The sequence below is a fragment of the Acomys minous genome (assembly GCF_964271855.1).
Source record: "Acomys minous genome assembly, chromosome: 7".
In the NCBI taxonomy this organism is placed as follows: Eukaryota; Metazoa; Chordata; class Mammalia; order Rodentia; family Muridae; genus Acomys; species Acomys minous.
Genome location: NC_140488.1, coordinates 123,155,866 through 123,170,442, shown reverse-complemented (window position 1 = coordinate 123,170,442; position 14,577 = coordinate 123,155,866). Strand labels below are relative to the sequence as shown.

Sequence of the window (14,577 nt, the reverse complement as noted above, 5' to 3'; positions counted from 1 at the left end):
TTATAGGAGAGCCATAGCTTGAAAATTCAGGAGAGGAACTTGAGAGTAGCTCAGTAGTTAAGAGCACTCCCCTTTTCTGAGGAGAAGGGGAGGGGCAAAAAGGTGGGAAGGTGGAACCAGAGGAGAGGAGGGAGGGGGCTGTGATAGGGATGTAAAGTGAATAAATAAATAAATTTTAACATTGGATACTAACTCTTCTTGCAGACACCTGAGTTTTTCAGCACCAATGTCAGATGCCTCACAACTGCCTTTAACTCCAGATTTAGGAGATGTGGTGCACTCTCTGGTTTCTGTGTGCGTTTGCACTCTTGGTTGCCTACCTACACACAGATACATTTAAATAAATACGATCATACAAGTAGGAAACATCAATCCCCTACTCTGATCTACCCAATGGACAGGACATTCTCCACAGTTACATGGAGAGTGGGGACTGATTTTGACATGAACTCTGGTGTCCATATTTGAACACCTCCCCTTGGTGGGCTGGCCTGATGGCACTCAAAGAAAAAATAAGCAGGCTACCAAGATGAGACTTTATAGCCTATGACCATATACTGGGGAAGGAGGTCCCCCTCGGTCATAGACCTAGGGTAGGGGAATAGGGTGAAAGCAGGAGGGAAAGAGGAATGGGAGGATACAAGTGATGGGATAGCAATTGAGTTGTAATCTGAATAAATTAATTAAAAAAAGAAAAAATCTGACCATAATTTAAAAAATATTTATCTTTGATATTTCAAGTGTGTGTGTGTGTGTGTGTGTGTGTGTGTGTGTGTGTGTGTGAAAGAGAGAGAGAGACAGAGAGAGAGAGAGAGAGAGAGAGAGAGAGAGAGAGAGAGAGAGAGAGAGATGATGATGTGAATGCAGATGCCCTTTGGGGGCCAGAGGCTTCATATTACCTGGAGCTGTTTTTGAGCCACAGACGTGGATCCTGGGAACTGAATTCAGGTCTTCCACAAGAGCAAACACTATGTGCTCTTTACCATTGTGATATCTCTCCATCCCACATATGCATAATGAAAAAATTTTAAAAATGAGAAATAACAGGTTAGGTAACTATTATTTAATTCTTGAAGAGCCAATGGACTTGGGAAACTATTACCAATAGCTACTAAAACGGTCAGGTGAACATTTTGAAAATTCATGCAGTGATGTCACTAGAACTCAGCCATCAGTGGTAGCATTGGTAAAAATGAGGAAAACAGATATTTTGTGTCTCTTGATACCAGTCAGGAATAACACACCATCACCAAAGACTTTGTGTCAAAGGCACAGAAACAAAAAACAAAACCCTTTAAAGTAATTCAGTGTCCACTTTTAATGCCAATTTATAGAAAAATAAGGGAAGCTGAGGAACACAGTGACAGCTTGCCTTGCACACTTAATATTCAATTATACTGGTACTACAAACACTGTCAATAATAGAATACTTTCCAAATGTAAGGAGGCAATTGTGTACTTATTATTGCTTTCTTTTGCCAAGATGGCAGCTTGTTCCAAGCTGAAGTGTTTAAGCACTGCTTGGCATTTGAGTACAGCTCACATTGGCTTTAGTTCTCTCCCTGTTTGTACCAAATTACATGAGTGAATGTTCACACATCCGAATTAACCTCCTCCCCGGAACAACATAGAGCTACAGTTTTCATAGTAATGAAACAGAGTCAAGCATGTGTCTAGAGATGGTAGGGACAATTTTGTTCTGAGATCTGTGTGAAACCTAATGAACCTGACAACAAAGGTTATGTACTGGTGGCTGCAAAATTCTAGAATTTGTGCGGATGCATTGGCTACTTTGTAAGTTTAAAAATTCTAGGGGCCCGTGAAATGGTTAAGCAGGTAAAGGTGCTTTCTGATAAGACTGGTGATGCGGTAAGCTCAGTACCTGGAACCCACTTCCTGGAAGGAGAGAATTCTTTCCTATAAGTTGTCCTCTGACTTCTACATGTATACTATGACATGCATGCATGTACACTCACACACATATTACATATACAATTTAATTGTTAATACATAGTTTGGAAAACAATAGTGTGTTGACAAGCATTGGCTCTTCTGTCAAGGACATTGAGGCTCTCAGTTTAACTTTGCGGGTTCCTTATTTCCCTTGTATGTGTTAGTTCATCTTTCTTGAGCCCCATTTTATCTGTGGGCAAGGAAGATTAAATTATCATTTACTTGTCATTGTTGCTATTTGGTTTTGATCACTTGAAGTTTGTTTCTGTAGTAGATACTGGTCAACAGTGACATATGACAAGAGGCTTTCTTCTGTTGAAACATGGTCCATCAACTGACCAAGACCATTTAAAGAAAGCTTCTTTTTAATTTGAGTAGTTAGCCTGCCTGTTTGGCCTATGATTTGGTTGCGTAAGAATCAGGCATTTTCCTTAGTCAGCCTAATCTTTGACCTTGAGGATGTACCCACTTTAGTGTTAGAAGAAAATATGGTTCCTCTGGTATAGAAAAAGGCACTCCTTTCAATGGGCAGAAATGTCTCCATCCTCAAGATATGCCTGCAGGTTGACTCACACACTGGTCTTTGGAAAAGCTTCCCTGTGTCAAGATGGCAGAGATTTGCTATACATTTCAATGGGAGATAAAATTACAAGAGACAACAGAAATGTACCTTCTAAAGCATCACCCTGCTGCATGTACTTATGTTTGTCTTATGTTTGGTGAGAGGAAGAATGAAGATTTAAGGGACAATGAAAAAGTGGGATGTGTGATCTCAAAAGACTATTTAGAAGGTCAAGGTTGTCCTAGTATAAGACAACTCAAACTCATTGGTATTCCATGGCCTGCATTTTTCTGACTCTCAGCCAAACTCATGATACCAACCATAAATTCTCTTAGAAATGGAGTTTCTTTAATTTTTATTTTTCTTTTTCTATATCAAAATTTTCAGATGTTTCTTTTATATTATTACTTTCTCTCCTAACACACTTTATTATAATTGGCATATTAATTGTATGTAGATAAAAATCCAATTTCAGTTCAATGTATCTGATGTCCTAAAATCACACACACACACACACACACACACACACACACACACACACACACACACACACACACACACACACGATAGCCCAGACTATCATCTTATGTGTAGCCCAGACTGGTCTGAACTGCCAGTCCGTGTATCTCTCAAGTGCTGGGATGAACATTTTCATTTCTCTTGAAATGGAAACATTCAAATCAGTTGTAAATGCAAGAACTTTAAAAACCAGAAAAAATACCATATATTGGTGTGAGTTTCTTAAGAAAGACTTTGCCTCAGGAGTTTGTGTGTTTCTAATGAGATTTAGCTGTCTGACCTTATTCAATGCGTTGGTGTATTTAAAATGTTCCCTAGCAACCATAACAATATGAAGGTTTATAAAAGGTCTGGTAACCTCAGTTGAATTATCCAAACTTTTGCCTTTTGTGGGTTTCACCTCATTTTATGAGAGGAACCTATGACTTTCTTGCTATTATCTGTGTAGTTTCCTTTCTCCTGAGACTGAAGCTCGCAAGAGTCACTGAATGATCCAAATTTAATTGAAAGCCAAAGCGTCTTATTCAAAATATTTTGTTTTATGATTCTGGTTTACTTATTTTTTGGAATAAACAATGACAGATTGGGAATTGCAATGGGATGAAGCCAGGATGGCCTGTGCCTTCATTGTTTTAAGCCAATTAGCAATACACACAAGGGCATTTTGAATGCATTTTACTTAAAAAACCACCAGTATTTCCTTAAATTTTATAATAGCACCACCAAAGCTTTGCCTTTTATAGACTTTGCTGCATGTGAAGGAGATTTTCATGGAAAATTGTAATTTTATATAGATTTTACATATAAAAAGGGATAAAATACTTGAGATTAAAGTTGTCTGATAATCACTTGTGTTGCTATCACCTATTCTTAACTTTGCAAAGAAAGTTCTAAAAGCCACAATCTTTTGAAAAGATTTTTCAAAATTATAAGTTGATTCTTTTTGAGTAAAAAAAAAAATTGTTTTTGAGATAGGGAGGAAGAAAGTCGAATACATCAGCTCTAACCAGATAGGCATCTCAAAGCACTACAGAAGGTTGTTTTACTATGGGATCTGTCCAACCATGTGACCTTGAGAAAATCATAAATTCTCTGGCTTTTATCAGATAATCTCTCCTATCTATTCCAACTCAAGGAGCCTTAGTACTATTCAGTGTTGGTGAAACCTCAAAGACAGAAAGCACAAATCAGAAAAGAAGAGAGCAGGTCTCTCACATGTTAGGTCTCTCAATATCGATTTGCATGCAGTTCTGAATGGAGTGAACTTTTTTTTGTGATAATGACACAAACCCAAAATATAGCTGGGCTGCCAATGAGCCCACAGCTCTTGTTTGCTTGGTACATAAGAGTTTAAAATGTCAATAACATGCTTTCTGCTTTTGTTTTAACAGCTGGACCAAGCAACACTCTCCCTGGCTGTGAGGGAAGACTTCTTGGATAACAGTACTGAAGCCAAATCTGTGAGTTTTACTCATGTTCAACTACCTGTCTTGTCTGGCTACTGTTTGGTCCATCAATTGCTTTAAAATTTCTGCTTCCTTTTTGGAAATTAGCATCATAACTTCACTGAGCACATTTCCAGTGCGGGAAGCAGAGACCTTGTGTTTAGGCCAGTAGTTCTCAACCTGTGGGTCATGGCCCCTTTGGGGGTTACATGTCAGATGTCCTACATATCAGATATTTATGTTATGATTCATAAAAGTATCAAAATTACAGCTATGAAGTAGCAACAAAATAATTTGGTTGGTGGGTCATTACAACCTACAGAACAGTATTAAGAGGGTTGTAGCAACAGGAAGGTTGAAAACCCACTGGTTTAGAAGACAACTCTCCTTCCTATCTTGCAGAATTAGGAACATCAAAGTTGTATAAGTTCCTTGTTCAGTGACATCATCACCCAGATGAAGAGAGAGCATATGCAAATGAAAAAACCAAGATATGAGCTTACAGCCAGTCCTTAGAAGTACAAATCATTCATTATCATTTGCCAAACTTAAGAATACTCAAGTTGTATTGGCTTAAAATATCTCCTTGAAAACTTACAGTGTGGATCAAGCCGTAGTGGTTCTGATTTATCAGACAAAATGAGGACTGGGATTTTTAACATGTGCTCTGGGTTAATGATGGTTAATTAGAAACAAAATTAGGTCAGAATTGGGTTAGATCAGGTTAGAATTCTAGACTTAGCTTGGAAACACGGGTAGTTTCTTGGACACTGGGCAGGGCTAGCTAACTTTTAAATTTTGTTAACCCTCCAAACAAGCCTTGTGCCTCATGCCCAGGTCTCCTGAGTCAGTGCTGATAACCTCTGTATCTTAGGCGTCTTTCAGGCACAGGAAACTTATCAAAAGATGTTGCCAAGTTTTCTTCTTGATTCAAATATGACAGAATAGGGAACCTTTGCTTCTGCTGTGATCTTGGAAATCAGGCTTGAAATCATCTCCTCTCCCTATAAGTAGTTAGTCAAGCCCAAGTAATACTACTACCTTTACAAGGAATCCTTCCTCCAAGCACCTAGTTCCTCCTTTCCATTTGTACTGTTGCAGATCACATTTCTGTCCACTCTTGCCTTAACTACAGTGGTTCATATTTATCAGTAACCCCCTTCACTTCAATAGCCCTTTAGTACTATTTGCTATGTTCTGTGCCCCTGCCACAACTCTTGGTATGTCTTGCTCTTCAGATAGAGTCTAAATTCCTTTGAAAAAGTTCAAGGTCTTATCATTGTTTGCTTTCAGCCCATCTCTCACAGCTTATCTGTTTTTGTTCTTCCTCCAAGAGAAGGACCCTTATTTTACTGTTCTCAAACCCCTCTTTCTCCATGTCCTCACCAGCATGTGTGTTCATAGCAGCCTTATTCATAACAGCCAGCACCTGGAAAAAGCCTAAATGTCCCACAGTTGACGAATGGATAAAGAAACTGTGGTATATTTACACTGTGGAATACTATTAGCTATTAAAAACAAGGAAATCCTGAAATTTGTGGACATATGGATGGGAGTAGAAATGATCATACTGAGTGAGTTAACCCAAAAGCAGAAAGACTCACACGGTATATACTCACTTATAATTGAGCACTAGCCTAAAATGCATGTACCATGAAAGTCTTCACTTACCAGGAGATTGGGATAGATGTGAGGACATCCTACTGAGACTAGGTAAGAGAAATATAGGAGAATGGGGAAATAGAAGGATCCAGAGGGTCCTAGAAACCTACAAGAAGAACATCGTGATGGGTGGATCGGGGCCCAGGGGGGTCTGCTCAAACTATTGCACTAACCAAAGACAATTCAAGTAGTAACATTGAACCCCTACTCTGATCTACCCAATGGACAGGACATTCTCAAACCCTTCAAATGGTGTATCTCCAAATTTTCTGGGCTGGAATACTCTGGTTCTTCAGCTTTCATACATACAGTGGCTTTATTAAGAAACATTTTTGCTTGCCTCATATTACAGCTATTACATGTTTGTCTCCACCACTGGAGAATACACTTAGAAACAGACTCAAGCATTATTTAGTTTTTCATTTGTATGCCTTTCCCCATAATATGTGTAGCCTGCTTAGTGAGCCACCTTGCATGTGTACTGAGTAGCTGAACACTTTTTTTTGTAGACTTGGGAAGGGCAAATCATTCTTTCCAATTAAGACCATTAGCAAGGCTTGCTGACTGAATTTCATTTATTGAAAGGTTGGCTATCTACCAAGAAACACATAGGTCTTAAGGTCAGTCACACAGTAAGAATAGCTTACAGGGTCATGTTGTACCTTAGAGATGAATTCTGTATTTGATAGTTGCTAGGTTTGTCATCATCATATCTCCTTTTTTCCCCCTGAGCCAGGGAGGAGAACTCTATGGAAACTGAAAAGACACAGGACTCCAATCACTGTAATCATCTTTTATTTCTTATTGTGAAGCTGGCTAAATGGAGCTGGATGGGAATAAATCACACTTCACATTAGTGTTCATGGATCAGGTCCTCTGCTTTTAGAAACAGTTCTTTCCCATTACTTTATTAAAGCATCACTTGCCTTGGAAGGAGACACCTGACCTTTATCTTTCAATTCTGGACTCATTTGGAGCTGTTTCTTTTATCCATAATATCACCAGTTATCAGAAAACTAGTTTGCTTGATGTTTGATGCTCAGGCAACTCTATCTGTCACAGAAATAGTACCCATGCACTCATCACTCTTATTTTTCCTCTCAATGTGGCAGGTAGGTGGCTGGCATTGCATAATGCTGCTATCATCCTCCGAGTACAGAGTGAAAATGAAGGAAGCTTATTTTCACCTACTGTTTCTGCTCTTCCATAACTCTAAAATATACTTCCTACCAAGCTGTTGTCATGGCCACTTGCTTCTTTATCTCTTACAGTATCGGGATGCCCTTTACAAATTCATGGTGGATACTGCTGTGCTTTTAGGAGCTAATAGATCTCGAGCTGAACATGACATGAAATCAGTGATTAGATTGGAAATTAAGATAGCTGAGGTAAGTTTTAGTGCAAACCCTTTATTTTCTTTCCTTTTTTTCCATGCTCTTTTTTTTTCTTATTTTGAGAACAGTACATGCTGAATGAAAATATAAATTGCAACCAAATGGTAACCTTTTGTGTCATTGCCCTTTGGATCCAAGGTAGTAGTAATAGCATCCTCTTTGGGAAGTAAAAAGAACCACTGCAGGAATTAAGAGCTTCTCGTTCTTCCACTTCTTTGGTTTAAGCCTATTCAATGTTTATGTGCTACTCCACTGTGGTTAAAGAGTGCCAGTAAGGAAACCTTTTCCCAGAGAAAATTTTGTATGGTTCAAATAGAAGACAGATGTTCAATAAATGCTGATTTCATTGAGAGTTGGGATTCCCTTTTTTGTGGTGCTGGGGGTTGAATGTACACATGCTAAGTATATATGCTACTATTAAGCTACACCCCAAGTCCTAGAAGGTAATTTTAACCCCCACCTACTTTTTTGTATCATGAACACTCAGAGTAACTGATAAAGTTTGGACTCAGAGAAGTTTATCAATATTGGATATGGAGTTTGATGCATTCAACTGTATAGGGTACACCTTAAACTTTAAAGCTGCCTTGCCTGTGCTTTATTAGCCTATTATTCCTTTTTAAAATATTTCTTTCTTTCTTTCTTATCTATATAAGGCTTTCCAAGACAGAATTAGGTCACATTATAGCTGATTGTGAGCAACCATATGGTTGCTGGGAATTGAACTCAGGACCTTTGGAAGAGCAGACAGTGCTCTTAACTGTTGAGCCATCTCTCCAGCCCAGGCCTATTATTCTTCACTTTGGAATTTTTTTCTTTTTTTTCCAAGACAAGGTCTTACTATGTAGCCCCAACTGTTCTAGAACTTTTTAGGTAGATGAGGATGGCCTGGAATTCACAGATATCTAACTGCCTCTGCCTTCTAGAGTTCTGGGGATTAAGGGTGTGTGCCATCATGCCCAGTGGTGCCTGGCCTTTCATTCCTCCCCCCCATTTTTATTGCTTTAATGATTGTCACTGTGTCATATACTATATTCTGAGTAAATCAGCTTAAAATTCTTTCTGGCTCATGTTAGAGGCAAAAAAGGGGAGGGTAGTGAAAAACCAATTTGCTGGAGAATGACAAATCCTAAATAGTTAGCTTTATTTATAGTATGACTGCTTTCTACAAGAACCAATGTATAAAATCCCTAAATGTCTTCATGTTCAGAGAGAATAAATTTGGTGACATTTGCTTGTAGGAGACCTTGGTGATCTTTTATATGGAAGTTGCTAAACATTCTGAGGTTCAAGTGTTTATTGGTTTTGTGCTCTGTAAATGGGTAGTGGTATGTTGAGATATGGAGTCGGCTAGAAGACTAGGGCTGAGGAAGTAGGTCTCCCCTTCTAGTGATGGTATCTAGTGAAAATGATATCTTTCTCTAAATCCCTACCCACAGCACAAAGGTTCTTTTTAGGGGCTGGATTGATGACTCAGTAGGTAAAGCACTTGCTGTACAAGCATGAGGACCAGGGTTTGACTTCCCAGAACCTATGTAAACCCAGGAGTAGTGGGATATGTGTGTAACCTTAGTGCTTCTACTCTGAGACGGGAAGCTCATGGACCATCCAGCCTTGTAGTGCAGTAGCAGACAAAAAAGAGACTCTGCTTCGAACAACATAGAATGTGAGGACCAGTACCCAAAGTTTTGTTCTGACTTATATAAACGCACTGTGCACATGTGCACCCTCCCAGTTCGTTCTTGAAAACTCTCTTATCAAGCCTGTGTCTATTCTAAGGCATATTATACTGCCCTTTTCTTAAGATATTTTTCTCTCTGTGTCTTTCCACTTCATGCTATATTAAAACATATTCTTAATGAGCCCCAATATCACTTTAAAACGTTTATTACTGCATGTCACATGAAGGTTGTGAAGACTGTTGGAGATATGCCTATAAGCCATGTCTAAAGGCTGTCTGGATTCTGGATTCCCTTTCAAAGTAAATAGGAGGCCCAAGAGTACTAATTTGAACTGAAGGTGTGATAAAAATCATGGAAGGCCTTGCCTTGAGCCTGGGAGTTAAACCAAAAAGAAATATGAAAACAGCTGGGCTGAAGTAAGATTGAAAATTGTTGTGATGGTAAATGAAGTGACAAATCATTGTGTGGAGAGGAGCAGCTGCTAGAGAGCTGAAAACAGCTTCAAGGCCAAAGGGCTTTATCCTGGAGTTGGGAAAAGAGGAGAAGGAGGAGACATGTAGAAATCCTTTGAGGCAATGTTTAGAATGCACGAACAGCAAGGAAACTGTGAGGGGCTTGTCTCCTCTCTGATGGAGAGTGGAGAGGGAGATATTAAGGCACTGAAACACTTTGAAGAGAGAGGTAATTGCCTGCCATTCAGCTCCTGTGATTTTACCTTGAAATGTCTGTGGTGGCGGATTTTCAACTGATTAGGAATGTTCCTCTTATTCCCTTAGTTTTAGGTGACTAGGCACAGCCAAAGTTACTAAGATACACAATCTTAGTAAAGTTTCAGTGGCTGAGAAGCGGGAAGAAGCACCATCAAATCCAAATAAGTAAAGATAGCTATGCACCCATGCTGTCCTAGTCTGGGATCCTGGATGAGAGAGAGGACTTGTCCATGGAGTGGCACTGGTGATTGGTACCAAATGCAGTTCAAGTGTAAAGGCTCCTTAGAGAATATAAAGCTTAGGTAAAGTCCATGCCATGGAGATGATGATCATGGGCAGGAGGTAGAGGATAAAAGAGTTGTAGGTGAGGTGGGAGAGGGCATTAGAATGCAAGGGACTAGAACAATAGGAGGCCCTGAAGCAAGGTGATGACGTGAATAAGGGAGCTAAGGGCATTGAACAATGGGAGTGATTAAGATGACTCGAGGAAGAGTCACTGTTGCAGTTCCTAGATTAAACATGGTAGAGGCCAGAAGCTTGTGAAATGTCTGCCTAGGTGGTGATCAAATTCATACTTCCTGCAGTGGGAAATCTGAGGTCAGAGAAAATAATCACAAGTGTCAATGATATGTACACAGACTCCTTTTTGTCACTGGGCATTTTCTCCTAGAGGTGAAGGAGTTGAGGTCACTGTCAGGAGACCATAGGTAAACATGGAATGTTGACCTTAGTTGTGCAACTTCAGCTTAACTGTCAGAACTGAGCCAGCAATGGGCTTGACCCATCCATATGGTAGAGGAAAAGGGCATTCTGGGAACTTTTTGTACTGGGGACATTGTTTCTCATTGAAAAAGGTACGTAAGTTTCTTTTATTTTCTTAATCCTGCCTAAAATGCTGTTTTTTTTTTTTTAAATTTCTCACCACAGCTGGTTAACACACCAAACTCTTGAAAAAGTTGATAATGATATACAGATGTTTTGGCACATGTGAAAAGCAGTCATCCAATAATAAGTGCTTCATTTGAAAAAAATAACCCAAATCTCCTTTTAACAGATAATGATTCCGCATGAAAACCGAACCAGCGAGGCTATGTATAACAAAATGAACATTTCAGAGCTCAGCAATATGATTCCCCAGGTTGGTGAAAACTCTCTACCAAAAAATTCCTGTTTCCTGATATTTTACAAGTGATTCTATTTCATCTGAGTATAATAGTTAGCTTAGTAAATCTTACTATTCATCACTTTGATTATCATCATTCTTTTCAAAATTATCACATAAAATATCCGTGTGTGTGCAATGGGATTTCTTCAGTTGTAGGAAATACAAAAAGTTTTCTGACAGTGGCTTAAAACTGTAAGATCATTTTTTTTTGATGACACAGCCATGGGCACTAGTTGGTATTGGTCCAGCTATTTGACACTATACAGGCTTTATGGTTACATTTTACCCTGCTTGGGCTTTTTGACTTCATTTTGATAACATGGTTACAAAGTGAGCACTGTAGCTCCACATTAGGGCAAGGAGAAGGGGGAAGAACTCACCATCCCACCGGACTTGTTTATTTTTCTAGGGTAAACATAAAGTCCCCTTTCAGAATCTTCCTATATGGCTTACTTTTAATTCTGAGTAGAATTGGGTCATGTGGCCATGCCTGCTGTATGGCAAGAAGCAGGAAAATGGGTGCTAGGCAAGTAATAGATTGGATAATGGCCTTTAGGGAAGCCAATACAAAGAACCAAGCAGCATTTTGTTTAAAGACACACAAGATGATGTTCTATAGAAAGGAGGTGTTCTAAGATTATCGGGTCTCTTCTTGGTAACTTGCTATCCTTCCTCTGAGTGCCACCAGGCCTCCCCATCCAGGGGACGTGGTCAGAAAAGGGGCACCAGAGTTCATGTGAAAGTCAGGTCTCACTTTCCACTCAACGGTGGAAGTCTCCCTCAATCACAGACATAGGGGAGGGGAGAAGGGGGGAAGTGGGAGGGAGGGAAGAATGGGAGGAAACAGGGGAAGGGCTAACAATCGAGATGTAATATTAATAAAAAATGGTTTAAAAAAAAAGAAAGGAGGTGTGTTATTTTTTTTTCTCCCACTGGAGTAAGGGAGAAGCTTAATAGTGTGTGGAGGCATCTGGGTCTGTGTTTAGGGGAAGAACAGGAGGAATATGAGAGTTAGATGGAGAATGGTGAGGGAGTGCAAGGGATTAGAGGAATGAACTAAGCTAGAAGAAAAGATGGGCATGGGACGAAGTAACAAGATAGAGAGAAGATGGAGGGAGAAAAGGGCTCCAGCAGCCAAGGGAGTGCATCATATATTAACACACAAGAGTTCACTGGGCAAGGTGGCACATGCCTTTAATCCCAGCACTCAGGAGGCAGAGGCAACTGAGGCAAGTGGATCTCTGTGAGTTCAAGGCCATCCTGGTCTACAATGCGAGTCCAGGAGAGCACAGGATACACAGAAACCCTGTCTTGAAAAACCAAAACTAATGCTTCTCTCATCTAGAGTCCCACTAGAATGTCCTCCCCTCTGTCTCAGTTTCCTGGTAAGTGAAGGCTTTCATGGGACAAGCCCCTTGGGCTAGTATGCAGATATAAGTGAGTATATACCATTTGACTCTTTCTGCTTCTGAGTTAACTCACTCATTATGATAATTTCTAGCTCAATCCGTTTGTCCACAAATTTCGGGAATTACTTGTTTTTAATAGCTGAATAGTATTCCATAGTGTTTATGTACCACAGTTTCTTTATCCATTCTTCTACTGATGGACACTTAGGCTGTTTCCATGTTCTGGCTATTATGAATAAGGCTGCTATGAACATGGTTGAGCAAATTTTCTTGTTTGTGCTGGAGCATCTTCTGGGAGAATGGCAAAGTAGAAGGATCCAGAGGGTCCTAGAAACCTACAAGTAGAACATTATGATAGGCAGATTTGGGCACAGGGGTCCCGCTCAAACTAAAGCACCAGCCAAGGACAATACAGGCTGTAAAACTTTAAACCCCTACCCAGATCTAGCCAATGGTCAGAACATTCTCCACAGTAGAGTGGAGAGTGGGATATGACTTTCTCACATACTCTGGTGCCTCACCTTTGACCATGTCCCCTGGAGGGGGAGACCTGGTGGCACTCAGAGGAAGGACAACAGGTTACCAAGAAGAGACTTGATACCCTATGAGCATATACAGGGGGAGGTAATCCCCCTCAGGAACAGTCATAGGGGAGGGGAATAAGGGGGAAATGGGAGGGAGGGAAGAATGGGAGGATACAAGGGATGGGATAACCATTGAGATGTAACAAGAATAAATTAATAAAAAAGGAAAAAAAAAAGAAAAAAAAAAAGAAAAACCAAAACCAAAACAAACAAACAAACAACAAACAAAAAACCCTCAAGAGTGTCTATTCTTCCAGAACTCTGATTCAGAACACAAGCTCCACTTTTGATGAAGGGTCTGAATGGTAGTGACTTGAGTTTGGCTTCTGGATAAGTGAATGATGACCATTCTCATCTTTAATGATTTGGACAGAATAACTTATGCTCACCAGCCCACTTTATTTGAGTGCCTTTCCTCTTACTTGCTGCCCTAACATAGGTTTCATCTGTTCTCTCTATCCTCAGTTTGACTGGCTGGGCTATATCAAGAAGGTCATTGATACCAGACTCTACCCACACTTGAAAGACATCGGTCCTTCGGAGAATGTGGTGGTTCGCGTCCCACAATACTTTAAAGATTTATTTAGGATATTAAGCTCTGAGAGGAAGAAGTAAGAACTTTCATATGCATTTTACTGTGGCATTGTTTTCTCTTTAAATTAGAAGGACCTCTATTTTTCATGTACTTTGAAAATTGCTTTTAAAGAATGTTACAGCAAAACAGTCATAGGGAAAATTACAGTGCCCTTTGTGATAAATTGGCCCACATCATTGTCTGGGGTAATTCACTTGCTGAGATGACAACAAATACACAATGTTTTTTGCTCTGTGTTTGCCCCAATTTCTTATTTCTCCATACTGTTCTCTCAGAGAACCAAAATTGTTTATTAGTTTTGGAAACTAGTTAGTAATGATGTTATTTCCTGAGATTTCTATATAAACACTTTTCCCTTCACAGTTCATTCTTGGTCTTTTGCTGCATTTTTTCCCCTTTCTGGTTATTCTTTAGTCAGCAAGTCATTTTCTGGCAACAGACCAAATTACCTGTATTGAAAATACAAGACTACTTTGAAAGCTATAGAAAAGTGAGTGGATGGAACAACTTTTTGTGTGATCACATTTTTTCTTATTTTAAAGAATGTTTAGGATTTGTAGCTTTGTTAGTTTAGCACTACAGTGGGAAAAAAATCCTTAAAAATGCCCGAGGTTTTTTTTTTATCTTCATTATGCCATTGAGATTTAATACAGAAAATGAAAGGTGAAGCCGGGTGGTGGTGGTGCACGCTTTTAATCCCAGCATTTGGGATGCAGAGGCAGGTAGATTGCTGTGTCTTCAAAGCCAGCCTGTTCCACAAAGCATGTCCAGGACAGCCAAGGCTACACAGAGAAACCTGGCCTTGGAAAAGACAAGAAAAAAGAAATGAAAGATGAACAAGCTTATAAAAACAATTCACGAAAAGCAATTGTTATGGTGTGATTAACAAAAAACCCC

General features: G+C 39.6%; 1 protein-coding gene across 1 annotated transcript in view; it reads left to right on the top strand.

Moving 5' to 3' along the window:
• PHEX (phosphate regulating endopeptidase X-linked) overlaps positions 1-14,577 on the top strand; it is a 222,484-nt gene that overhangs the window by 55,020 nt on the left and 152,887 nt on the right. The window contains exons 11-14 of the mRNA XM_084791126.1: positions 4,426-4,494; positions 7,413-7,529; positions 10,982-11,065; positions 13,551-13,696. Coding sequence (XP_084647252.1) covers positions 4,426-4,494; positions 7,413-7,529; positions 10,982-11,065; positions 13,551-13,696 — 416 coding nt within the window. The remainder of the gene's footprint in view (positions 1-4,425; positions 4,495-7,412; positions 7,530-10,981; positions 11,066-13,550; positions 13,697-14,577) is intronic.